General features: G+C 41.6%; 1 protein-coding gene across 10 annotated transcripts; it reads left to right on the top strand.

The window, feature by feature from the left end:
- The first annotated feature begins 2,077 nt into the window (after nt 1–2,077).
- Nucleotides 2,078–25,451, top strand: ZFX (zinc finger protein X-linked). Of its 10 annotated transcripts, XM_053934486.1 has the most exons (9): nt 2,670–2,863; nt 6,465–6,534; nt 7,839–7,927; nt 8,337–8,903; nt 17,275–17,424; nt 17,620–17,763; nt 17,856–17,990; nt 20,189–20,329; nt 21,632–25,451. In XM_053934486.1, exons 3-9 carry the CDS (start codon nt 7,867–7,869, stop codon nt 22,816–22,818), a joined length of 2,385 nt encoding a protein of 794 aa, XP_053790461.1. In that variant the 5' UTR covers nt 2,670–2,863; nt 6,465–6,534; nt 7,839–7,866; the 3' UTR covers nt 22,819–25,451. The 10 variants fall into 10 exon arrangements, with proteins under 10 accessions (XP_053790455.1, XP_053790457.1, XP_053790461.1 ...); XM_053934480.1 differs by lacking the exons at nt 2,670–2,863; nt 6,465–6,534 and adding an exon at nt 2,078–2,181; XM_053934482.1 differs by lacking the exons at nt 2,670–2,863; nt 6,465–6,534 and adding an exon at nt 2,313–2,390.
- The last annotated feature ends 849 nt before the right edge of the window (nt 25,452–26,300 follow it).

Genomic DNA, 26,300 nt, shown 5'->3' with positions numbered 1-26,300 from the left:
TTCAGGCAGAGAAAAGCAGGGTGAGAACATGTGAAAGGAACAACTCTGACACCAAGGTCAGTGGAGGAGGGGTAGGAGGTGCCCCAGGTGCCAAAGCCAAGGTTCCCCTGCAGCCCATGGAGGACACCCAAGCTGGAGCAAGTGGATGCCTGAGAGGAGGCTGTGAGCCTATGGGAGGCCCGTGCTGGAACAGGCTCCTGGCAGGGACCTGCAGACCGATGGCATGAGGAGCCCATGCTGGAGCAGGCTTCCTGGTAGGATTTGTGACCCTTTGGAGAGCCCACAATGGAGTAAGCTGTGCCTGAAGGACTGCACCCCATGTACAGTGTAACCCACCTTGCAGCATTTTGTGCAGAACTGTTGCCTGTGGGATGAACTCATGCTGGAGAAATTAATCAAGAACTTTCTCCTGTAGGAAGGACCCCACAGTGGAGAAGGTGAAGGACGCCTCATCCTGAGCAGTGGGAGGAAAAGTCTGTGATGAATTAATCATAACCCCCATTCCCATCTCCCTGCACTGCTGGGGGAAAAGGAGGTAGAGCTTGGGAAGAAGAAAGAGGTGGGGGGAATATGGTTTTTGAGATTTATTTTACTTCTCATTATCCGACTCTGATTTTGCTGGTAATGAATTAATATCCCCAATTCAAGTCTGTTTGCTATTTCTTGAGTGATCTCCCCTGGTCCTTATCTCAACTTATGAACCTTTGTTGTAATTTCTCTTCCCTGTCCAGAGCTGAGAAGGCAAATGACAGATCAGCTTTGGTGGGTGCCTGGCATCCAGCCAGGGTCAACCCACTACACACGGGTTAAAGTTTGCAGGATGCATGTTTATCAAATGCTGTACTGAAATAAACTCCAAGTACCGCCCAACTTATATTTTGTGCCTGTGTGTTAAGATAGAAAAGACTAGTGCATAAAATTAATGTGGAGTCAAAGCTGAACCAGAGGCTAATTGGCAAAATAAACATGACACATTTGCTGTTCCCAGCCAGATAAGTCACATTTGCATCATTTGATAAGTGCAACAGCCAATTTCCTTCCAGTTTCCTTAAACGTTAAAAACGCCTCTTGAAAAAAATCTCCTTGAGGCCTGGCCCCACAATTATGCAACCAATTTGAAGGCACCTCCTCATATCCCTGAGGTTACCAACTTAATTTTTAAAGCCTCGAAAACTTTAGGGTGCATCTTTCATGGACCAACAGCAACTCTTTCCTTAAAAAAATATTAAAAAAAAATCTTATTAACTTTTATGACAAGGATGAGAAAACAACTCTAGACAGGCCCTAGGTTTCAATGCCAAATTATTTCCAATTTTTCATAGTCCCCAAAATGCGAACCGCTCCCCCCTCCCGCCCCAGTACTGCTGTTACGTGAGTGCCAGTGGCCCCCGCGGAGCGCCGTCCGTGTTCTCCGTGGGGACCCGTGGTCCGGCACCGCACCCCGCTGCTTTCCGCTGTCCTTGTTCCCATCAATTCCCGCCGGCAGCCGCGCCCCGCGCCGGGGTGACCCGAGGCCGCCCAAGCCGCGGCCCTCGGCCCGCGTCCACCCCAGAGCGGAGTCCCCGCACCCTAAAAACCGCTCCCCGCCGCGCAGACCCGAGTCCAAGCCCGCGGCGGGGCCGCGGGGCCTCCGGCCCGCACTCCGGGCCCGGGCCGGGCCGCGGGCCTGGCGGTGCGCGGGGGGGGCTCGCCCGGATGGAGGGGTCGGGCGGGGAGGGGGTCCCGGGGCGCCGCTGTGCTCCGCGGGCGCACGCCGAGCCTCGGGCGGCGCAGCGCGACCGAGCCGCGGCGGAGGCGGCGGCAGGAGGAGCCGCAGGACCGAGCGCCGCCGCGCTGCCCCCGCCCCGCCGCCCCGACCGCCGCCTCGCCCGCTCCGCACAGGCCCCCGGCCCGCTCGGCCGCACCAGCCCCCGCGGGCGGCCGGGCGGGCGGCCCGAGGCGGCGGTGGCGGCGCGCTCCCTTCCGCCTGCTCCTGGGCTCTCTCGGGCAGTGACGTGACGTGCTGACGGCGGGCCCGGCCCGGGGAGCTTGGCCGCTTCCACTCAGCTCCGAGCTCGGCCCCTCCCTCCCCTCCCGCCCGCCCGCCCGCCCCGCCGCAGCCGCCGCCGCCGCCGCCGCGCTCGGCCCAGTCGCGCTGAGAGAGGCCGCGCCGAGCGAGCGCCGCCGCCCGCCACCCGCACGGTAAGAGCCGCGGGCCGGGCCCTGCCGCCCGCCCGGCCCGGGCCTCCCCCTGCCCGCACAGGCCGCGGCACAGGCCGCGAGGAGGCCGCAGCTAGGCCGCGCCAGGGCTCCGCCACAGGAGCGGGCCGCGGGTTCTGCGCCGGCGGGTCCCGCACGCCCGGCGCGGCCCGGCGCGGCGGGGGAGGTGGCGTGAGGAACGCGGAGTGGAGGTGGGTGGCTGCGGCCCCGGGGGGAGGCGAGTGGGGCCGGTGAGGGGCCGCGGGCCCGGCCGGGGGGGGCTCGGAGGTGTCTGGAGGAGGAGACAAAATGGCGGCGGGCGGGGGGGGGGGGGGGCGGAGGGCCCCGGCGCCATCTTGAATTAATCGCTCGCACAGCCGGGGCCCCGCGCGGGCCGGGCTGGGCTGGGCCGAGCCGGGCCGGGCGGGGCGGGGGAGCCTCGGGGCTCCAGCAGGGACCGCCCGCAGCCTCCACACCCTCCCCGCCTCCCGCTGCCACACTGTGAGGCGCAGCGGAGCAAGGCGCGTTCCAGCTTGCCGCGGCTCCCTGCGCGGCCGCGCTGGGGCTCCCGGCCGGGTCCTCTCCTGCCCCGCCATCTCCTTCCTCTCCTCCGGCCGGGGATTCGGGCGGCGCGGGCTCGGCAGCGCCGGGAGCTCTCCCGCAGCCGCCTTCGCCCACTCGCCCCGTAAGCAGCCCCCTAATCCCCTTGGGGCCCCCTTGGTGCTGGTTCAAAGGTGCGCCTGGGTTCGGTCATTTCCCTAATTTAGGTTTCGTTAAGAATTAGCTTATTTCCTTTGGAATTACTGTCGTCTGGCGCACAACATTCCAGTGAAATCTGGAGAAAACCCTTTTCTTGAACCGGTTTCTGCAAATACCCCACACTGAACTACAACAAAGAGGAGAATGACTTTTTTTTTTTTTTTTACGGAATCGCAATGAGAGCAGCAGCACTGATTCCCCTGCCAAAACTGAGGGAGATGCGTCAAGAAATTAGCAGCTGAATGATCACATTGTAACAGTGTAGTTTTTATTCTTCTGTTTCTCCACCTGGTAATAACTGGGGTTATTTTCAAGGCAGGAATGAAATCCTATTGGAGTGTAGGGGATTTTTTTCCTTTCCTGTGTGTGCGACTGAGAGCAGTGTCCGTGTGTGTGTGTGTGTGCCGTGCGTTTCCCACAAGTGGGTCACGTCAGGCCAGTGGTGACACTGCAGCAGTGGCGTGGACCGAGCCCAGAGCTGCCTCACGAGCACCGCGAAGCCTCGGTGGCTCGGGGCTCTGACCCAAATGGGACATGCCAGGCGTGCCGCAGTTTTTAATGGGATGTAGCAAGGCACGACGGGAACATGGTTGTGGCTGTAGACTAAGTCATCCCAGCGTGGGTAGGGGCCAGCACTTGCACGTAGGGAGTTTTGATGCTTTATGGCTTGATCTGTAAGAGTTATGGTGCTTGGATATTTGGTCTGAAATTTCTCCTTTTTTCCTTTTTCCTCATTTCCTTTTTTTTTTTTTTTTTGGTGGGAGCAGAGAAACAGTTTCTGCAGAATATTAAGCCTCTATTAAGGAACTCTATTTTTAAAGTTGCTCCTTTAAAACATGACAGCTTGTCTATTTCTTTTTTTTGCATCTTGATTACCTTGCTAAGTCTATTGAGTCAAGGATGTGTAATGTGGCAATGCACTGTCTGCATTGCTTCTCTTGACTCATTGTTCTCACGATCATTTTTATTTTGGAAGATTATTGCTAATATAGTAATACCATTTCTTCCATTAATATGTAATTTTCCATCTGTCCTTCGACTTGAAAATGTTACCTTGACTTCCATGAAGCCAAAACCAGCCAAGTCTCTGAGTAAATAGGTAAAAATCAGTTTGTAAAAATTAACTGTATGGACAAAATTAAATGTATTGCAGAGTTGTATTAGTCCTTGATCCATGTGAAGCTGGCATGGGTCCAAGCCAAGTGAAAGGTGTAGATGTTTAGTTCTTTTCAAAGCTTATAAAACCTGGTTCTGGATCCCTCTGATTTTTTTGTCCAGTGGTAGAAGAGTGTTACCAGAATTCCTGAGATTTGAACAAAGAGCCACATAGTTGAGAAGGACTAAGTGTAGGGACATGGCTGGACACCTGCTTTTCTTTGAGAGTTTGGGTTCCCAAGATGGAACTGAAAATTTGATTCTGTTGGCTTTGATGCTAGAAATGGGTCCTGAGTTAAGTGTCAGCTAGAATGTTTTGGAAGGACTGAGAGGAGTTTCCTTCTTGAAATCTTGCAGAGAAGTGAACAGCTGGAATTGCTTCCTAGCCTTTATGGTACCACAGAGCTTGGGGTGCTTGCCAGGGAATTGAAGATGTTCTCTGTGGTGCTTGCAAGAAGCAGCTCTGGTATTTCTTGTGTCACGGAGCTGCTGTCACAGGTATGGAGCCCTGTGGTGTTCCTTCCTTTGTGTGGCTGCATCTTGTGCCCCTGTGCTCACCCTCTGCTCAGAAGAGCAGGCAGGAAGAAACAGTGTTTTCTCATCTCCTGGTTAGAATCCTCAAAGCCTGAAGTGATTTCAGGAATCTTTTTGTATTTTTTTTGCCTCAGCCATAGACAAATTACTTTATGCCTTTTTGGACTGCAGATTCTGATTTGGACACCTTTATTATTTCAGATAGTTCGGTTAATTCCTATTTTAAGTGCCTGCATTCTCTTTTAGTCATCTTCTTGCGGCAGATTTCTGTGGATGTGGGGCCTGTGCCCTGGTGGAGCACTTCCAAACTCTTTATGGTCCTGCACAGGGGTAAGAGTTGGCTGGGTCTGTATGCTAAAGCACATTATTTAGTAAGAGACAAAAAAAAAAAAAAAAAAAAAAGAGAAAGCATTGAAATCTCTTTCTACTCTGGAGCAAGCACCAAAGCAAATGTTGGTTGCCTTTTTAAGACTCAGACTTGAAAGCCCGTGAGCCAGGAAGTCTTTGGTTTGTTGGAGCCTGAGCCTTTGTTTTGAGCACATTTTGCCAGTGTAGGTGAGAAGACCTGACCAGTGCAGAAGAGGCCAGAATTATGTGGTGTGCTGGGCAGTCACTGCTGTGAAACTACAGCTTCTGAACACCACAGGGATATTTTGGGTTTCAAATCTGTTGCCTGGAATCCAGAAAACAAGAAAAACAGGGAAGAGATGGTGTTAGCGGGCACTTACAGGAAGCTGGAAAGTAGTGATGGAGAGCTCTGCATCTCATGGGTGAAGAGGATAGACAGAAGGACAGTGGAGGAGTGCCTCACTTAGTGAAGTGAGGAATTTAGGGAGCAGATAGGATAGAGAAAGTATAGGCATGAATCATAAGAAGTAGGAATTTGTGGTGGAGTGGTCAGGTAGGTGGTGAATGCAGGAAGCAGAGCAAATGAATGCCAGTTCTTCAGGTGGTGAACTGACACTTCAGGCTGGTCAGGTCGCAGCAGATGGCAGGCTGATGTGTGTGATATACAGCCCTCAGAAGCACAGGCACAAAGGGCATCTGAACTTTTCCCAGAGATCTGGACAGAGAGAGCTTCATCTTCTTACTTGTGTGTAGTCTGAGGAGAGAGGCAGTTTTAATTCTGCCAGCCCTTAGTACCCCTTTGCCTCGTACCAAAAAAACCCCTCTCCTAATTGCCAATACAATCTTTGGTACAAATTGATGAGTAGGAGAGGTTTGTGTGGATGATGGGAGTGTACTGTAGTTAGAATCTGGAGGGATGAAATGAGCGGATGACATAATGAACAAGATGGTGGTGCAGGCAAACCAAAAGTTGGAAAAGAAGCAACAGAAGAGAAGAAACTAAACAGTGAAGGCAAAACAGAAAATACAAGATGAATAGGAAGGACATCGGTAGTAGACTGGCTGGGTGGATACCGAATAGATGGGAGGAAAGCAATTTGGGTATGAATAATTCTTGCTAGAATTACTGTATGGGATTTTGTTACTCTGTTCTTGCTTCTGTGGCATGGCAGAAGTTGATTGCTATCAGTCAGGCTATTTCTTGCATTTGAGGCTGAGAAACACTTTTCTTCTGATCTTGGTTCTGAAAAAAAGCATTGGGTGAAGAGCTGTTCCTCTTAATAGTGGGCACTTCGGGTTGAAGTTCTTGACAGAATAATTGGGAGGTAATTTATGTCCAGTTGGATACCACAATGACTTGTTAGCACAGCTGTCTTTAAAATACTGGAGCCTTCCAGCTGAGCATCACACAAATACAGAACACCTTGGAAAATTATTAGTGTTCTACTATTTTTCTTCCAGTTCAGTGTCTGGCTATATTTCTCCCTCAGCTTCTGTAAAAGAGACAGCCCAAGTGACTGCACTGGAGGCTGGACAACACCCCAAAGGAGAGTTCCAGAGGTGAAGAGTTGAGAAAATTTGAGCTAAAAAGTGGGGCAAGTTTAGAAAATACTTGTTCTAGATTATGGGTTTTGATTTGTATTTTGGACTAGTTAATTTTTTCTTTTGTATAGCAATTTCCCTGATAAAGCCTTAATGAATGTAAATGTTAGTTGATGTAATTTGGAAAGGCTATGATTCTTATGGAAACCTTGGGTGGAATCTTGATGTTTTGTCTGTCTTTTGTGAAGGTATCACAGAAATGGGGAGCTTTCTGCCTGTGAGAAATGTTTGGAGGAAGAAAAATATCTTCCACTTCTACAGAAATACAAGCAGAAACACAAAGCAACATTCTGTTGCCTCTTGCTTGTTCTGCGTGTGGGAAAATAGTTGGACTTCAGTGCAAGGGAGTAGTACAAGTTTGTTAGACTGCATTTTACCTAACTAGCTTTGCCTGCTCCTAGCTGTAAAGCACATATCTAAGCAGCAGAACTTAGATTGCAGTTTTACATTTTTGCCAGTATTTTAACTTTGTGGTCTTGTTCGGCTCTTTGATTAAGAAGACTGAAATCCTAAGTCATTAAGCATTGAAATGTTGATATGCTGTTCAAAAATTTTGGTAGAATATGACATTTGGTAATTTTTGAGAACTAACTTGTGATACTTATGGTACTTTGTCTTAGGGCAAGAGTTTTGAAAATATTTACAGATCTAGGTTTGAAAACATTTGATGTTATGCTCTGGAAGCAGTTTACATTGATGATTTCAGTTCCTGAAGTGACATAAGAGTGAGAACTGTTCCTGACTGTCCAAGAATGAACATGGGGACATCAGAACTGGTGTGCATTTCAGATAATGAGCTCTTTGTGTTTAACTTAACATATTGAACTGTAATGATTTCACAGTTCTATATTCTTCCCCATCCAACAGGACTTGAGTTTCTTGAGTAGGAATATGTTGGATTAAGGTTCTCACAGGAATATCTCTAGGCTTTGTCTTAATTTTTTTTTTAAGATGATATGGAAATCACATTTTCACATTCCTTTATGAGCTGCTTCTGTGTTTTTGAAGCCATAGGGTTTTGAGAAATGGACTCAGTGTTGGACCTCACACTCTAGTTCAAACAGTGGGTGTTTGGTCATCCAGAGTATTATTGCTAGAATCCCAGATTGAGGGACCCCGAGTAAAATCTAGTTCATCTTAAAGTCATCAGGTGCTGTATGTTAACTTCCATGCACCCAAAATTTCAACTTTAGGTGCATAGACAGAGGCAACCTTCTTCACCTAATACAAGTGAAATTACCTTTCTTCTTTATCTTCTGCAGACACTGTGACTGATGAGAGTTAAAGGCCATGGATGAAGATGGGCTTGAATTGCAGCCACATGAGCCAAATGCATTTTTTGATCCAACAGGTCTGTAATGAGATAATACATAGATAAGTGTTCACATTTGATGCAATTGACTATTGCTTCTTCTGCCTTTGCTTAGAAGTGCTGTGCTGCATCAATGCTTTTGTACACAGTTTGGGTTGGTTTTATTACTCACAGCAATATGAATGAGCTACTGTTCTTTCAGCCAAGTAATAGTTGTTTGGGTGTTGGGGGAGAGTCTAAAAATTGGAAATCTTTTTTGGGAGAGAAAATCATGTTCATCTTAATTATGGTAGCATCTACTGAGAACTTGCTTTATCTGCCTGTCTTAATAGTTTACTAAATGCAGCATAGTGTGAAAGTTGAAGTGAAACAGAAGTAATTTCAATTATTAACCACCTCATATGAGACAGTTTTACAATTTAAGTGCTGTTTTAATTGTGTTTTTCAGGAGCTGATGCAGCACATATGGATGGAGATCAGATTGTTGTGGAAGTACAGGAAACAGTATTTGTTTCAGATGTGGTTGACTCAGATATAACTGTGCATAATTTTGTTCCTGATGATCCAGACTCGGTAGTAATCCAGGATGTCATTGAGGATGTTGTTATTGAGGATGTTCAGTGCCCAGATATCATGGACGAGCCAGACGTGTCTGAAACAGTCATTATTCCTGAACAAGTGCTGGACACAGACGTAGCCGAAGAGGTTTCTTTGGCTCATTGCACTGTCCCGGATGATGTTTTAGCTTCTGACATAACAGCAGAGACAATGTCTATACCAGAACATGTGCTGACAACTGAGTCAATGCATGTACCTGAAGTTGGACACGTAGAACATGTAGTTCATGATAACGTTGAAGAAGCAGATATTGTCACTGATACTCTGGGAACAGATGTTGTTTCTGAGGAAGTCTTGGTGGCAGACTGTGCATCAGAGGCAGTGATTGATGCCAATGGAATCCCTGTGGAACATCAAGATGAGAAGGGCAACTGTGATGATTACCTTATGATTTCCTGTAAGTGTTTGGGTAAAGCCATCAAAGTTCTTATGATATGGGCTTGAAATATATGAGGGAGGGCTTAAGACAATACTCAAAGCAGAGTTTCTGTATTTTTTATTGAAATGTAGATCTCACAAGTGTACTCACACGGAGGGATTTTTAGGAACGTGTACCAGCTAAAAGTTCTGGTGAAGCTAATGGAGAGAAATACTGGCAAATGCATGTCTGATTAGAAGTTATTTCTGTAGCAATTTATAGCATATGAACAAAAGAGTAAGAATTCCAGTAAACCAGATGCCATATCCTTAATAAAAACTGAAAGAAAATTAATATGACAATGTTTAAAAATGCTTACACGTGCAGGTTACTATGATGACTATCAAGACATTAAGGAAACAAAAATATTTCATGGAAAAGAAAGAGTAAAAAACTGTGGTTTCTGAAAATACAATCCTTGTCTTGTTTTTTTGCTGAGCCCTCACCTCTTGCACTCCATTTATCGTGAATACAGACAGCAGTATGGTTTTCTTTGCTGTTAGGATGTGTTTTCTTCTCTTGATTAAGCAAAGGACAGAGGTATGCAGCTAACAAAAAGAGTAGCTATTGCTGCTCATAGCTGGGAAGTGAATATCTTAATCTCCCTTAGGAGCAGTGGCACAATCTGTTTGAATTGTATTTCAAAAGGCTTAAATAGAGGGTGGAGAAAAATAGAGCATATCATCAATCCCTTTTCCACTGAGGATATCCATTTGTGTGAACTAGAGTTTACTCTAAGTATGTTACTTATTATAGTGATTACTCAGTGCAGCACCTAGGAACATCACAGTGTAATGCTGAACATTTATTTATTGTAGAAATAGAAAAGCCTTGTTAGGCTGGTTTGTTTAATTGCCATTTCAGGCACTTCACTTTTGTGTGGTGTTAAATGATTCCATTGATGAGGTGTACTTTGTGCTCTGCTTCAGTTACCTTTTTTTCTTTTTTTTTTCTCCTTTTTTTCCCCCGTCTTTACTTTTGGACATATTTTTGAAATGTATAATAACTTGTTTTAATTTTATATTCTGTACTTACAAATTTTAATGTTGCTTCTCCTTACCTAGGATCACTGCATTTCTTAATTTATCATCTCTTGAGTTCCTTGAGTAACCTTGTTGCAGCCATGTTTTGAGTTTATATGAGGTACAGTTAATTCTCTATTATCTGGGAAAAAATGAAATGGGATAATGCAAAATATGGATCACACAAAATACTGTAAATTAAACTGCAGGATTGTACTGAGGTGAAATAGGTCAGGGGATCTGTTCTGAAATTGTATTGATCCAGACTGATAAATGCACTCTTGTCTGGTGTGGTACAGATAAAACTTTTTGATTCTGTACCCAAGATAAATCTGATGAAAGCAGCTCAAATGCTTCTGAACCTGCTGCATAGGTAGACAACAGACTGGATAATCTGTCTGTGGATAATTGAGGCCTGATTCTGGTGGTGATCCTTCCCTCTTCCCTATCCCTGGCTGTAGCTCTTCAAGGCACTGTTGCTCCTGTCTCTGCTCACCCCTCCTGTGAAAGTTTTCCTCCTGCAGCAGAGCAGGGCCTCTGGGGCTGCTGCCATGGAGCATTTTGCAAACCATACCTGTGTAAATGCACAGAGAGGGGTGGTGGATGTGTATGCTGTTCCTCGCTGGCAGTGGCTGAACAAGGACAGAATGTCTTGGTAGAGGCCATTTTGTATGATCCCTACCTAGCTGGGAAGGCTTCTTAGATGTAGCAGTTGTTCATTTGTGCTGGGGTATTCTCCATCTTCAGTCACATATTTCTGCTGTTTCATAGTTTATTTATTATTAAACGTCTCTTGCAATATACTTTGTTGAGATTCAGAACCTTAAATAAGTCAACATTTAAAATAATCGTTACGCTACAAAAAATGCATTCTACTTGTGTTTAATGTTCTACGGTTCATTTTAAAGGGAAGTCCCTACTACCACCTACTGTGTTTAAAGCCTGCTTAACAAGTTCTTCTGGTTGTGAAGGCAGAGTCTAGCGCTTTTCCATCAAGTAAAGGCTGTCTTGCCGAACAGTCTCTTTGTTGTATGAAAAATATGATTTAATTAATTTTTTTATTATTTTTTGTTTGCATCAGCAGTGTATGTGTTCGTTGATCTGATGCCTGTCTCAGTTCTTCGGTTGAACTTAGTTTTCAAAAGGTAGTAACATCAGCCAGTCCAGTTTTGGGTTTTTCATCCTAACTTGTAAATTTGTGTTTGATTCTATCAAACCTCCCTGAACTGCAGGGGCAGATGTTAGAATGTAATCTTGTCTGCCATTACAGTAGCCAAATGTTGCTGCTTTCCAGACCTGTGAGCTAGACTGTGTTCTTCAGAATGCCTTTGCCTGTCTTCTTTTAGGTAGGCACTTGAAAATCAGGGGATAACACTTTGTGTTCCTTCTACTGTAGGTTTTTCCATCTGTTTTCTTCAGTGGAAGCTATTGGCAAAATCTTTTTGCTTTTTCCTGTTTTGTGGCTCTCTATAAGCATTTCCATTTTTGTTCCTAATGAGCTGAGTATACATATATTTTCTTAAGGTAATTTTCTTAGCTTTATCCTGAAAATATGTGATTTGAAATGACTAATCTGTGTGTACATTTTTTAAAATGTTGTGTGTCTGCCTACTTTGTTGGTTTCAGGCTGGTTTGTCTTTTCAAAGAGTACAGCTCCTGTGGGTTTCATTCTGTGACTTTGCTTCAGTGAGCTCAGTATTTTCATACTTCTTTTCCCAGTTAGATTTTATTTAGCTTTGGCATTAATATGCCTTTGCTGTCTTCATTTTCAAGTCAATGCTTCTTGGCACAACTTTATATCACCAGTTACTTTTTGATGTACTTAATTTTTTTCTTGGATACTTTGTCTTTGCCCTCAAGATTCATTTTTGGTCCATGGTAGATTCGGGGCACTTACAGCAGAGCAGAATCAGATATTCATTCAACTAAGAATGCAAACCTACCAGCTAGTGGCTTGAAAAAGATGAAAGGAGGTTTGATAATTTTTTTTCTTTTGCGTGTTCCATAACAAGCCAGTTCATGAGTTGGGTCAGGAAAGTATAAATTGTGCTGTGACTCACACTGGTACTAATTATTTCGTAGCTTGGAAAACCATTTCTCCTTAAGTGAAACAGTAGTGGTGAGATTAGCTGGTGTTTGTCAAAACAAAACAAACATCCTACATTTACTAACCAAGGAAAGCAGTGCTCTGTGCCTAACAATAAGATGGAAATGTTTTTTTTTTTTTTGTCTGATTTCATTCTACTTGGCAATGGTAGACACATCTTCTGGCATTAATTGATTCTGTAAGATGAAAAGTTGTATCCTGATATACTCTTACCGCAGTAAAAATAGTGAGGTGCAAAAGTTTGACAAGAGGAGTCTGGAAAGAGCAAAGGGCAGCCTCACAAGGCTTAAACTGCGCCTTTAAGAATTTAAATGTTTACAAATATGGGAGCTGTGTTATATCCATCCATCCAGCCGGCTGTCCGTCTGTCTGTCCCATTGCTTTTCTCTGAGTTAGACATGTCCCTTGTTTGTTTTATCTGAATTAACACTTTTCATTACAGGAGTCCAAAGCCAGGATAACTCACAGAGAGAGAAAGGTTTCACCTAGGCCTATGAAAATCAATCTTTTTTCATCCTTGTTGGATGTTTAAGTTGAAAGCAATGGATCTGATGAACCAAGCCATAGGGTTCTTGCTATTCCTTAGGGCCATCCAGTAGACTTTGAGTCAACAAAGCAAAAGGCTTTTAATTGCTTTTTTAGCGTAAATATCTCCCTCTTTTTCCCTGGAAGTTGCTAAACATGCAGGAACTCATATTTTTTTTTTTTCTCAGAGGTAGAACTTGCTGCCATGCCTCTGTCTGACCACTGGAGTGGCACCAACAGTTGTTGCAGCTCAGGCTGCTCAGGAGGTTGCCCTGAGAGGTGATGGAAATAAGAGTTACCTTGGGCTGAGTGACGTCTCAGAGCTTAGTCTGATTTGTGTGCTAGGGGCAGAGGACAAGAAGGACAAGTGTTAGATCCCACTTGGGAGCTCAGGAATTACACCTCTACTAGATTACTACCCTGGAGGGACCTCTAGATGCATGTAAAAGCAACTCCCATGTAAAAGCAATGGACTAAAAAGAAATTAAGAGCAGATTTCTCTTTTCTAATAGGTTAGGAAATCTGCTTTTCCATTCAAGAAATAAGTGTATGGTAAAAATAGTTTCTTCATTGGATTAGGAATTCTCTGCTGTTAAGTAGATGTTTCTGTCACAAATAACAAAGTGGAAAACAATGCTTTTAATCTGTTTTAGAGAAAATAGTTAATAATTATTTTTTTCATTAATAATGTTTAAATAGGGTTGTTTATTTTGTAAGCAGACAAGTGTCCCATGATACACATTTTTTTAGCAGCTGAGAGAACCATTTGGGAACATAAAGCCTGATAAAATAGATGATTTTTGTCTAATTGCTCCATTGACACATTTTTAAGATCTGTTTACTTGGTGTAGATAGGCTTTTCCTTAGGTTGCTTGTTTTGGTGTGTTTTTTAGCAATAAACAGTGGGTACTTGAAAAAGGTGGAAGGTGTCTGTGCTTAAGTGAATTTTATTTTTTACAATCCTTTTATTTTCCTCATTAATCCCACATAGAGGAGAAACGGTAGGAAAGAAAATTTTAAAATGTTATGGAATCCATTAAAAATAAATGCAATTATATATCTGTTGTTGTTGTTGCCTGGATCTTCTATTTCTTTGCTTTATTCTTTATTCCTTCTTCCTTTTTTTACCTGTTGGTCTCTTATTTTTGATTTCCTTATAAGTGCTAACTAGACAGGTTGTAAATAGGCTGTGGCTCTCATGTTGTGTGGCACCTTTCTCATCTGTTTGTGCTTTAATCACAATTCTAGCATTATCTTTATATGGAAGCAATTATTGCAACATTGGAGAAGCACATACTTATTTGTTTCTTGCAGCTCATAGTATGCAAAGAGCAGACTGCTCTAATCAGTGAAGTCTGTGAAGAATTTTGGCAAAGTAACCATAGACTGCATTCTTGCAATTCATGTAAAATCGTACTGGCTCTAGTAATTTTTCTGGGTTTTGTTTTGTTTGGTTTTTTTTAAAAGTCTTGAGATTTAGTCTGTATCCATTTGTTTACTGAATGAAAGCTACCAGCTGGTATAGGGGGGAAAAAGTCAGACATTTAAAGTTTTTAGTGTCCAGTTCATATCTGATAAAATGGAGGCACAAGGTATAATAGTACTGCAGTAATGCTAGCCTGAACTTTTTTCTAGCGTGTGACTTGTGATTAGTTTAGTATTGCTCAGTGGCTCTACTTAAAAGGAAGTGGTCTCTTAGAAGTTTAACTAATTCTTTTAAGTACTTCCTTTTGTTTGGTTGGGTTTTTTGGGGGGGGGGGAGTTTGTTGTTGTAGAGTTGTTGGGTTTTTTTTTTTTTTTTTTTTTGTTTGTTTTTGTTTTTTTGTTAATGTCAAAGAGGAGCAATATGAAAGAAGATCAGCCATGGATGGTAATTTGTGGGACCCCTTGATGGGCTATGAATTCAAATGAAAAATTAATATCATCAGAGTTCCAACTTGAAACATTGATCAGTCAAGTATTTCTGAATATAATTTTCTCAGATTGTGAGACTGAGATACATGGAGAATGCAGAAGCTTTGGGCAAATATTAAATAGAAAGCAAATTTCATGATACGCTGCCAGTGAATCAGTATAAATAAATGCTTGTGTAGCCATTGGACAAAATACCTTGGAAATGGTACTTTCTGTAATAATACCCATTCTCTTTCACCTGGCTTGTCTTTTCCTTCAATTTTTATCTTTTTCCTATGTTTTCCTTTCCACTCTATTTTTCATCCTGTTACCTGCCTGTTACTAGACAAATATTACTGCTTTTCAAGCCCATCAGGGACTTCAGTTTTTAAAATATTACCACCTGTCAAGAGTGAATTTTTTTCCTTTTGGATGAGAAAAGTTGGCCTCATACCTCCTACGCATCAATTTCCTTACAGTTTAATGGCTGTAAAATATTTAAACCAGTTGTTAGATTTTTAAAACAATGCTGAATATAAAGGGAATTCAGGGATAAACAAAGTCTAAATTGTATAACAAATTTTTTTATTATGTTGGGTAAAATAATACTTAGCATCTTGGAGAACTTATTTCAAAGCATGAATAGACCATGTTTTTAAGATCTTGAATTCTTATGTTGTATGAAAGTTATTAATGGATACTTCCATATATAAATGGAAGTAAAAAACTGGTTTGGTTAAAAGAAATGGGCCATCCTGCACATAGGTTTGTTTTCTCTCTGATTGACTCAGCCAGGATTTTCCTTCTTTGTCGGTATGTTCCAGCATCAGTTGATCTTGGTGGCAGACTTCCCTTTTGGCTTCAGAGGTGTAAAGTCAGTCTACACTGATTTGAAAGCCTTTCAAGTAAATGTGCCTGACACTGGAAACAGCCAAGTTGAGGGAGAACAGCTACATAAATTTAGTGTAGGAACAAAGCAAGTTTTCTTTTTTGTCAGAGTTCCAATGACATTTGGTGTATCACGGATATGACAAAGAAGTCATGAAAGTCTGTTAGTAACTGAATATACACACTGTGGAGCTACATTGTTAATGTGATTCAAAAGAACATCTTAAGGTTTTTACTTTTAAAAGCTTTGGGCTTCAGCCACAAGATATTATGTTGTCCTGAGACACAAAGTAATTTTTTAAACATCCTACTGCTTGAAATATTCTATACCGTGGCCACTGATCATGATATTGGCATTCCAAGTATTTAGGTTTTTCTGCTGTTCTTTTGGTAAGGAGAGACAGACTAATTTATGTTAGTGCTTTATAATTTAATGTTATTCATTTTTTTTTGTGAGTAGTGATGCCTGATTGAGAAATTGTACTTAAATACAGTTATGTTTGAAGCGTGAGACAGAACATGTGATAGTTTTTCTAATTCAAAGGCTAATTTATTGGCTTCATGGCAAGAAAATAATAGTAATAACATTTTGAGCTTGAGCTTTTTTAAAAGTATGTATTAAAATAAATTTAAGAATGTAGTTACTGAGTAGCAAAGCTATGATTTATTTATGAGGGTAGTTCAATGAGTACTGGTAAAGTAAGCATACTTTGTGAAGCATTTGGTGTGTCCTAGGCATGGTAGTTAAAAATTCTTCACCATTTATAGGACACTTCTTAGATTTTTATTAGTATAAATTCCATGTCTTTCTGTCATGAACTGAAGTCATGTATGACTCTGAGGGAGTAACAGTAAAGTCACAAATTACAAAAGTATTTTGTCACGTTAAGCATTCTTGAATAATTTCAATACTGAATAAACATCTAGGGTTTGTGAAAATTGGAAGATTCTTCAAAGGTCTTGAGAGCTGGATTTGATTTTTGTGAATGCATACTTACTATTTTTTTTCTTGAAAACCTGTTCTTGGTAAAGTAAGATGGGGGAGGTGCCAATGTATAGTATACCTCAAAAATCCAAGTGTGTTCCTTATAAAGCTGCCTGTCAGCTATGGGTATGTGGGATTCTGGGCAAGTTTCAGCAGCTCAGCCTGGAGCATGGTGGGTGCCCTTCTGGAGGCGGGAGAGCGAAGTTTGGGAGTACACAGGGCTGCAGCAGGAATGCAGTGCAGGGTCCTGCAGGAAGGACACCAGGGACAGGTTCCCAGTGCTGCAGTGGGAGGGCAGCGCTTGGGCTCTGGCGCTGTGCTCCATCCCCGTGCTCCATCCCCAGCTGTGGAGGGCATGAGGAAAGGGGAGGAGTTTCTTTCTGGAGTTGCCGTTCAGGTTTCCTCTCCTGGCAGCTGGAAAAGCATCAGTACCAGTGCTTTGCAGGGAACCAGGTCTGATGGGCAGCAGTAGTGTGCCACTTGCATCAGAGACAGGGTTGAGCAACAGATAATGCTTTTGAAAAGAACAATTAATATTTTATTAGTTATGAAGGAGGAAGCAATTAAAACTGAAAATAAGTGAAATTATGCCACAGAGTGAAGTATTTGTGTGTACTTTCTTCCTACCATCATCTTGATGCAGATCACAGTTTCCTTATTAGCATTGCCTCGTGCAGTGTTCATGCTTCTAGTTCTGTCACTGCAGCATTCTTGCACTTCCAGCTTAACTAGAAGATAACAGCTTGAATTTATTTTTGTGTTTATTGTCACTATTTTCAAGGATATGAAAAAAATATTAATGGATAGGTTCTTTATCACAACTTTCTAATTTTAAACTGCTTCCAAATGTGAGTAATAAATTAATAAATATGTATTTCACACATGTCTGTCTGCATATGACTGGGTAATTGTAATAACTTGTTTTTGTAGTGGATGATGCTGGTAAGATAGAACACGAAGGTTCTGCTGAAATTACCATGGAAGCAGAGTCAGAAAGTGGCTCTTGTAAAGTGGATGGCATTTGTCCAGAAGTCATCAAGGTCTATATATTCAAAGCAGATCCTGGAGAAGATGATTTAGGTAAAATACACTTCTTTGAGAATACTCCAACCTGACACTTGAAATTTTGCATGAGACTGGTGGTTTCTCTCAAGTGGTATGTAAAGACCTGTGAGTCTGATACTAAAGAGTTGACAAACTTACAGGTTTTTTGTGGTTCAGCCTAGATTTTGGTGAAATGTATTTAAAATATTTTGCTCTGGTCTTCCTAATTAGGGGGCACAGTAGACATTGTGGAGAGCGAGCCAGAGAATGACCACGCAGTTGGATTGCTCGATCAAAATAGCAGTATTCGTATTCCAAGGGAGAAAATGGTTTACATGACTGTAAATGATTCTCAGCATGAAGACGAAGACTTAAGTAAGTAGGTGGCTTTCCTTTGGGAGCAGGGATTTTCACTTTCAGCAGTGCAGCATTCCTGTGGTTTTTTTTTAAACTTCTTTTTATCTTAGATGTTGCAGAAATAGCTGATGAGGTTTATATGGAGGTGATTGTAGGAGAGGAGGATGCCGCAGCTGCCCATGAACAGCAAATTGATGACACCGAAATTAAAACTTTCATGCCCATAGCTTGGGCAGCAGCTTATGGTAAGTAATACTTGAAAGAATTATTCTTTGGTGACCCTGCAGCAAAGTACCAGGGATTGGTTTTTGGAGGGTAGCCTAGAGTATTTGTGCTTTTGTGTTTGTTTTTAGATTTTTAGTTTAAGAATGGTTTCTTAGGATAAAGAGCCTTAAAAAGAAAGGAAGAGGGAAGTTGTAAGGCAGGCTTCTTCTTGCTTCTATTTAACAGGCATTTTCCTTCATATTTTCATGATATGAAAGGGGAAATACATGAGCTTCCAGCTAAAAAATTGAATCTCAAGTGCCTCTGTTCCTCAGAGTTTTGGGACATAGTGAGAGCTGGCTTGGGACTAGAACTGAATATTTTTATTTGGGGGGAGCAAAAAAAAGGAAGCAGATGGGAATATGTAAGATTCAGTGTAACAGTGAAAAGCAACACTGAGGTCTAGCTTGATTTAAGTGCTTTCTAGAAGGACCATATAAACACATGATTTCACTCATGGCAATAGTTAATTGATGAATAAAAAGAAGTTAGAGGGAGATATTAAAATTGTAGCAGAACCTTGAGAGTATTTCCAGCATGCAGAACCATTTTTCTTGATCATTGATATGTGAACATCAACTGGTGCACAAACTGGTTTCCCAAACTTTTGTAAGCTTAAGACCAGAATTTAATCTGAAAAATTGTTTCTGTGTTGCCCCTTTCTCCTTCTAAACAAAACAAAAGAAATAGTGGAGTAGAGGACAAAACTTACATGTCTGCATGATGTGGATTGTGGTGTTGGTGCCAGCAGGCAATTGTGCTGGGAATACAGTGGGGGCTGGAATCTTGGACGTAAGTCAGGAAAAGCAAGATTTCAGGGAGCAGTGTGTGTTTAAAAGTTACTTAGGGGATGGATGGTAGTGCACCCAAAGCCTTATCTTAGGCGATATACTGGTGAGCCCAATTTGAGTGAGAAGGAAATTACATAAACCAGTCTGAGTGGGCATTAAAACTGAAATTGAGTGAACTTGAAACAAGTTGGATACTAAACGTTCAGTGGTTTTGGAGGAGGGGGAGAAAATTGAGCAGAATGTATTAAAAACAGTGAGATGGAATTGAAAGGAGAATATAAGAATGTGGGAAACAGTGGAATGGCTGCATTGTCAGCAGTAAGCAACCTAACACAAAGGGTGAGAGATGGTGGGGACAGTGAGAAATGAAGCACGAAGGCCTGAAAATGGCAGAGGAACACATGAGCTAGCATACAGATGAGAATCTTCAGGCTCTGCACATGTGCCTGGCTCTGAGTCTCTTTACATTAATCATGAATATTAATGCTCAGCACTCTGTACCAAAGGAACAGCTGTTGATCATATTGCACTTTCTTGAATCTTCCTGTCTTGTGTACTTTGCTTTCACTAGGAAATGTTGGCTTTTATTGGTTCAAGTAAATACTTGACCACAAAATTTATTATTAATAGTTTACTTATGCTCTTAAATCACCAGTGTTAAACTGATTGCCAATAAATACCTCCTTGAATGTATTTGTAATTTTCATGTTTGTTTCACATACAGTGGTACCATTTGTGTATTAAACACAAAGTTCTGTGAGGCAAAGACTCTTTCCTTCTTTCTGTTACACAATACTGAGCATGCTCTTTGTTCCCAGTAGAAAGGATTTGTAAGTGCTAAAACATCAGGTGTATAAATAGTAAGTAGTGTATTTTGTTTGCCACTTTATGGGCTGTTCAGAAGGATTCTTTGATCGCAGCTCCAGTTCAGAAACTTGGTGTGTGGCAAACTTCAGTGAGGTGAATTCAGACATACAGAAGTGAATGAGAACTCACACACAAATGTATTTCAGGACTGAAAAGAAAATCGGGCACAGTGAATACTGTGACATGCTATTATTTAATAATGTTAAACATTTTGGATATAATTAGCATCCAAAGAGATTCAAAAAATACTACATTTGAAGGAGAATTCTCTGTGTAATGAAAAGCCATTAATTCCTGTACATTATGTATTCCTGTAAAATTAGATTAACAAAGCTAATGCTCATGATACCAAACATAATTCCTAAGTTACATGGTGAGACATTTTCCAGCTTATGCTGTACATGATTAAAGTTTGATTAAATGTCCAGATAATAGTTTATCATTTCTGTTACTACCATTGTAGAATTTGTGCTTGAATTACCTGCAGTGTTGGTAGGTAACTTTTTAACTTACCTTGGTAGGTAATAATAACGATGGCATTGAAAGTCGGAATGGCACTGCAAGTGCTCTTTTGCACATAGATGAGTCATCTGGACTTGGGAGACTGGCCAAGCAAAAACCAAAGAAGAAGAGGAGACCTGAGTCCAGACAGTATCAGACAGGTGAGTATGTGGTGCCTGGCTCTCGATCATCCAGGCACTTGCCCATAAACAGATGCATGTCTTGTAAAAAGAGGGGATTTGGGGAATTACTTGGTTGACAACACTTCTGCTTTATAAATGAGTGCATATTTTATTGTACAAATTTTAAATACATGTGTGATTTGGATTGTGGCAGGTGTTTTAAAGGAAGCCATCTCTGACATAGGAAAAAATATCATAGCAAAAGGTTAGTTACAGACTTAACTTGCCACACCCATTTTAATGTTTAATGTAACTTTAAAAGATGATGTTAGATAAATGGTATTCTGTAATCATGCCTTTTAAAACCCTTTTTTTGTCTTTATCGAAAATATATAGGACAATGCATTTCATTATTTCAGCTCAGTAGGTAACTGGAAAGTGTGAACATTGTATATTAATTTTCAGTAGTGTAACTTCTATACCCTTTCCTGTTTTAGTCGTGAAATGAAATTGCGTTGATGTTTGTGCCTATCTTTTTCCTTTCATCTGTGAGAACAGAAGTGTTCTGTGGCATAATTTGTTTTCTGCTGTTATTGTGTTAAAGTCAGAATATTTATTTGGTTTGATAAAGTTGAAAAAACACAACTTCTTCTTCAGTAGCCCTGCCTTAATTAATATTAGAAGTTTCTTTCCAAATTGTGACTTAACTGTAGGAGTTCTGTTTTGTTTAGTTTGAGTTAGTAAACTGTGCAAATTAAAGTTGGCCTTTTCTATTTCCAGCTAGTCAGTTCTCCTTATAAAATATTTTTGGACAAGGCAGCTTTTTTAACGTGCCTAGGCAAATTCAGGATAAACAAGTCAGGATGATAGATGAGTGCAAATAATTTCCAAAGCTTTGAGGTTTCTGTACATGAAACATGTTCTTACTGATTCTTGCTTAGTACCTCTTCAGATTGTAGCTGTAACAGATGGCATATGAAGGAGGTGTTAGTTTCAGGGCATCTGAATTGTAGTCAGTAGTAGGTGATTAAACTGCAAGATTAAACTTTATCTACCAATTTGTGGAGAGTCAGAAGAAGATTGTATACTTTGCTTACTAGATGATACTCAGTTTAACAAGTTGGCTGCTGTTCTTTACACCAGCCATTGGTTTCTGCATGTATTTAATGTGTGAACTCAGAATTCTTCAAAATAGAATTATTTGAGGTGAAGAACACCTGTATAGTAAAACTTATGTATCCCGTCTTTCTCAACAATTCATCTTATTGTTAACATCTGATATTTATTGAAGTGTAGTATTGTTGTATGATATTGATAAAGGGTTTTTTTGTTGTTTTTCAGCAATAATTATTGGCCCTGACGGTCATCCGTTGACAGTCTATCCCTGCATGATTTGTGGAAAGAAATTTAAATCCAGAGGTTTCTTGAAAAGGCACATGAAAAACCACCCCGAGCACCTTCTTACTAAGAAGAAATACAGATGCACAGACTGTGATTACACTACGAATAAAAAAATAAGTTTACATAACCACTTGGAGAGTCATAAGCTGACCAACAAAACAGAAAAGCTTATTGAATGCGACGAGTGTGGGAAAACCTTCTCTCATGCAGGAACTTTATTTACTCACAAGATGGTGCACAGGGACAAAGGAGTTAATAAAATGCACAAGTGCAAATTCTGCGATTATGAGACAGCAGAACAAGGGTTACTGAGTCACCACCTTTTGGCTGTCCACAGCAAGAACTTTCCTCACATTTGCGTGGAGTGTGGCAAAGGGTTTCGCCACCCATCGGAGCTCAAGAAGCACATGCGGATCCACACTGGCGAGAAGCCCTACCAGTGCCAATATTGTGAATACCGATCTGCCGACTCTTCCAACTTGAAAACCCACGTAAAGACTAAACACAGTAAGGAAACGCCGCTGAAGTGCGATATTTGTTTCCAGACTTTTTCAGATACCAAAGAGCTACAGCAGCATACGCTTATGCATCAAGAAAGTAAAACACATCAGTGTTTGCATTGTGACCATAAGAGCTCAAACTCGAGTGATCTGAAACGACACATTATTTCAGTCCACACAAAAGACTATCCTCATAAGTGTGATATGTGTGATAAAGGCTTTCACAGGCCTTCGGAACTGAAAAAACACGTGGCGGCTCACAAAGGTAAAAAATTGCACCAGTGCAGACATTGTGACTTTAAAATTGCAGATCCGTTCATTCTGAGTCGCCACATACTCTCAGTTCACACAAAGGATCTTCCATTCAGGTGCAAGAGATGTAGAAAGGGCTTTAGGCAACAAAACGAGCTGAAAAAACACATGAAAACACACAGTGGCAGGAAAGTTTATCAGTGTGAGTACTGTGAGTATAGCACTACAGATGCCTCAGGCTTCAAACGGCACGTGATTTCCATTCACACAAAAGACTACCCTCACCGGTGTGAGTATTGCAAGAAAGGTTTCCGAAGGCCTTCAGAGAAGAACCAGCACATTATGCGACATCATAAAGATGTTGGGCTGCCTTAAAGTCTCTTTCACAGACTTATGGCTGGAATTATAAAGGAAATTTGCCTTTCAGGCAGTTAGCTTATTTTAAAGCCAATCACCTGCGATCACACACACACAAAAAAAAAAACAACAAAAAAAAATACAAAAAAAATACTGTGCATTTGATTTGTTGCTGTATAAAAATAGGATTATTGCTTGTAGTTGACTTTTATACCTTTTGTTCAATAGCGTGTTCTGAATTCTATTCAGTTTGTTTAATAAATGAAGAAAAGATGGCAACAATAAAGTTGCATTTAATAAAGTAAACCCTGTCTCTTACTGAATTTTTCAGCCGTAATAGTTTATTTAAGTATATTTATCTTACTAATCTCGTTGATACTCACAGTGTCCATGTTAATGCAGTTTTGTCGTGAATTTTAAAAATACGAAATTTCTCTTGATAAAATTGTCAGAGGTGTGTATAAAAAGGGGAATTGTCATGTTGACAGTAAAGTCACTAGGGCCCACCTGACTGTCCTGTTTTAACTATACAGACTTCGTGGCAGGTGAACTATTTTCTGGTTGAGGAGTTACAAGTCTCGCTTTGTGTTTTCATTCTGGTTTCAGAGAGAAAAATAATTTTTAAAAATGGTTTGGGGCAGTTTTTATCTTTCCTGGGCAAATTCAAAATATGCGCAAATACTGCATTTATTGTTCTGTGCTTCTTTGTCTTTGAAAGGTTTTGTGTGTTACAAGAGTTGGGTTTTTTCCACTTTATTCCTGTCTTAAATGTTGGAAACGTAAAATACTCTTGTTCCATTTGCAGAGTTAACAATAGATCACAACTGTCTGTATCTGCTGGTAAACGTACCTCAAACTTTATGCTTTTATGTATGTTGGTATTTCTTTGAAAGACCAGTTTGTGGTTCAAGTCACATTTTTATTGTTAGTTGTTTTAGAACAGAATTTAAGACCAAGAGGTGCCTCAATTTTGGAAACCAGATATTTATAGTGAGAGCTTAAGAAGGGAATGGAGTGGAGCAGATGAGTTCATAAGGAGTAGAGACGTTGTAACATAGATATCCGTAATAAGAAAAGTAATTTATGATAGATGCAGTTCTGTTTCTAAATTAAATGTATTTCCTGAGCCATTAGTAGCTGTGTTCAGCAGCTGTTTAATAATTAGTACTGTATCCAGAATTAACCCAGTTCTTTCAATCTGTTTATAAACAGCTGGGAGAATATTACAATTATTAGATGCAATTTTGCCACCTGAAGACTATTATAAAGTAGCTCCATATCATTTGCTAATTGCAGTGTAAATGTACCAAGCACAAAGTCATGTACTTTAACAACAACCTTGGAGCAAAAAACCCAAACCATTTTAATTACAGGCCAGATTTTAGGACATGACCCTGCTCCCCTTGCTCAAATTCCCATCCCAGCCACTGATGATGGATTGCAGAATCCAGTCTCGGCTGCCTGCCAGATTAGGATAGATTTGTAACCAACAATTCCCTAATGGAAAGGCTTCAGAGACTGGGCCAGTATTAATTCCTGTTTCTAGGCAGGTGAACTTCCAATTGAACTCAAACAAGAATTTTAATGCTAGTTTCAAGTCTGGGGTGATGGAAGAAAAAGGTTTCCTTTCTGGATGTGCATCTTCTAGGCCTTTTGTATTTTGTCTTGTTACCAAGCCCTGCCCTACTGCTCATCCCTCCTGTCTCAGTTCAAGCTGAAATTCTTGTCTGTAGTGTGCAGTTCAGGAGAGTCCAATGCCATGTCACTGCCTGTGTTGTAGGATGGTTTTTTCTTTCTTTGCCTGCTTGCAGTGCCCCCAGACTTGCTGGGTGTGTTCTTGTGTAATATTGCTACATGACTCTTTAGCGTGTAATTCCTGGCTGTGCTGCATTGTGCCTTCCTTGAAATCCCTGCTGAAGCCAGTGGATTTCCTACATGGCCGTAGTGTCTGTTACCTGCTGATGCCAAACCAGATGCAGTAAAACCCAGCAGAGATTCCCACTAGCTTCTTGCAAAATACTTGCCTGTGACTACTTGTTTTTTCCTCTCTTATGTTCAAAACATTTTCTAACTGGAAACCTGAAAAGTGTACAAAATCTGCAAAAATTCCCATAGTAGTGCTGAGGATTTTAGCCATTTTGAACTTTATTTTTTTAAATAAGCTGAAAGACAAAGAACACAATTTTATGCATTTTCTTTCTCTTACGTAGCCTGGAATCATACACACTTTTTTTTTTAAAGCACAATGTTGAAACTTTTTTTTTAATAATTAAGGGTTTGGTCAAGTGGATTTTGTAAAATGTATTTGTCTGTATAAAGAGAAAATGAAGTTATAGTTATTGTTAATGTACTGACATTAGTTACAGGTTAGTTTTAATTCTTAAATAATTTGCTTAGCAAATGCTATAAAATGGATGTTTCAGTTTAATGTTTAAAAAAGGTACAGATTTTTACAAGGACATAATATAAATTATTGTTCTGTAGAAAATACCCTGTTAAATATTGTATATGTCCTTCCCTCTGTACACTTTGTAAAAAAGACAAAAGAAAAAAACAAAATACATAGTACCATATAGGGATGTGTGACATTATTGTAATTGTGTACTTGATAATAACGTGAAAAAATAAAATTCAAAATATTTTCCTTTTAATGACCATTTAGTCTATTTGATGCCAGTTCTGAGACGGAGCCTTGTTCTGAGGGACATGGTCACCTGCAGCTCGCCTGCACTTCAACTTCCCTTCTGCTCCCTGCTCTTCAGCTCATTTTGTGCAGTACTGGGGCGGGAGTGATTCAGTCCCTGCCGTGGCTGAAACGTTCCTTTACCTGGAAATCTGCAAAAGTGAAAGGGATGGCAGGTCTTCAAAATCCATTTTAATGCCTGTTTTTTTATTAAAGAATGCACATCTGATAGACTTCTGACAATGCCTCTGTGTTTTTTCAGCAAGGTGGTTTGCCTACTAAGTGCTACTACACTGTCCCAAAACACCCCACCAGACCTTGAAGCAAATGAGGGGCACTGCTGTTGTTGGGACTGAATAAATGGTGCCTCTTTTGCCGTGTGAGCCCCAGCAGGAGCCCAGCTCTCCCCTTCGTGCTGGCAGGGGTGAGCACGGTGCAGCTCTGCTGGGAGGGTGCCCGAGCTGGGCCTCTGCCCTCCTTGCTGCCCTGCCCAGCTTCTCCACCCGCTGCTCCCTGTGCGGGGCAGGCAGCGGCCGGCTGGGATAGCAGAGGGCTTGTGGCCGTTTTCCCCACTGCTCTCCAAATGCTTCAGCCCAGTTAAATCCAGCCGGGCAGTGGGAGCTGCTCTGGCAATGGTCTGTCGGGCACGGCCATCCTGCGTTGACAGCACGTCACCCAGCGCCAGCCCGCAGGTCCCACAACTGGCAGAGGTGCTGCTGGATGTCACTGCCCTCTATGTGCACCTGCCTTCCCAGGGAGGAGGCCCAGATACCTTCAGGACATTTATACCTGTTAGTTCACTCTCACTGGTACCTTT

Source organism: Vidua chalybeata, chromosome 2 (genome assembly GCF_026979565.1).
Source record: "Vidua chalybeata isolate OUT-0048 chromosome 2, bVidCha1 merged haplotype, whole genome shotgun sequence".
Classification (NCBI taxonomy): Eukaryota; Metazoa; Chordata; class Aves; order Passeriformes; family Viduidae; genus Vidua; species Vidua chalybeata.
This window is presented reverse-complemented; position numbering and strand designations above follow the sequence as displayed.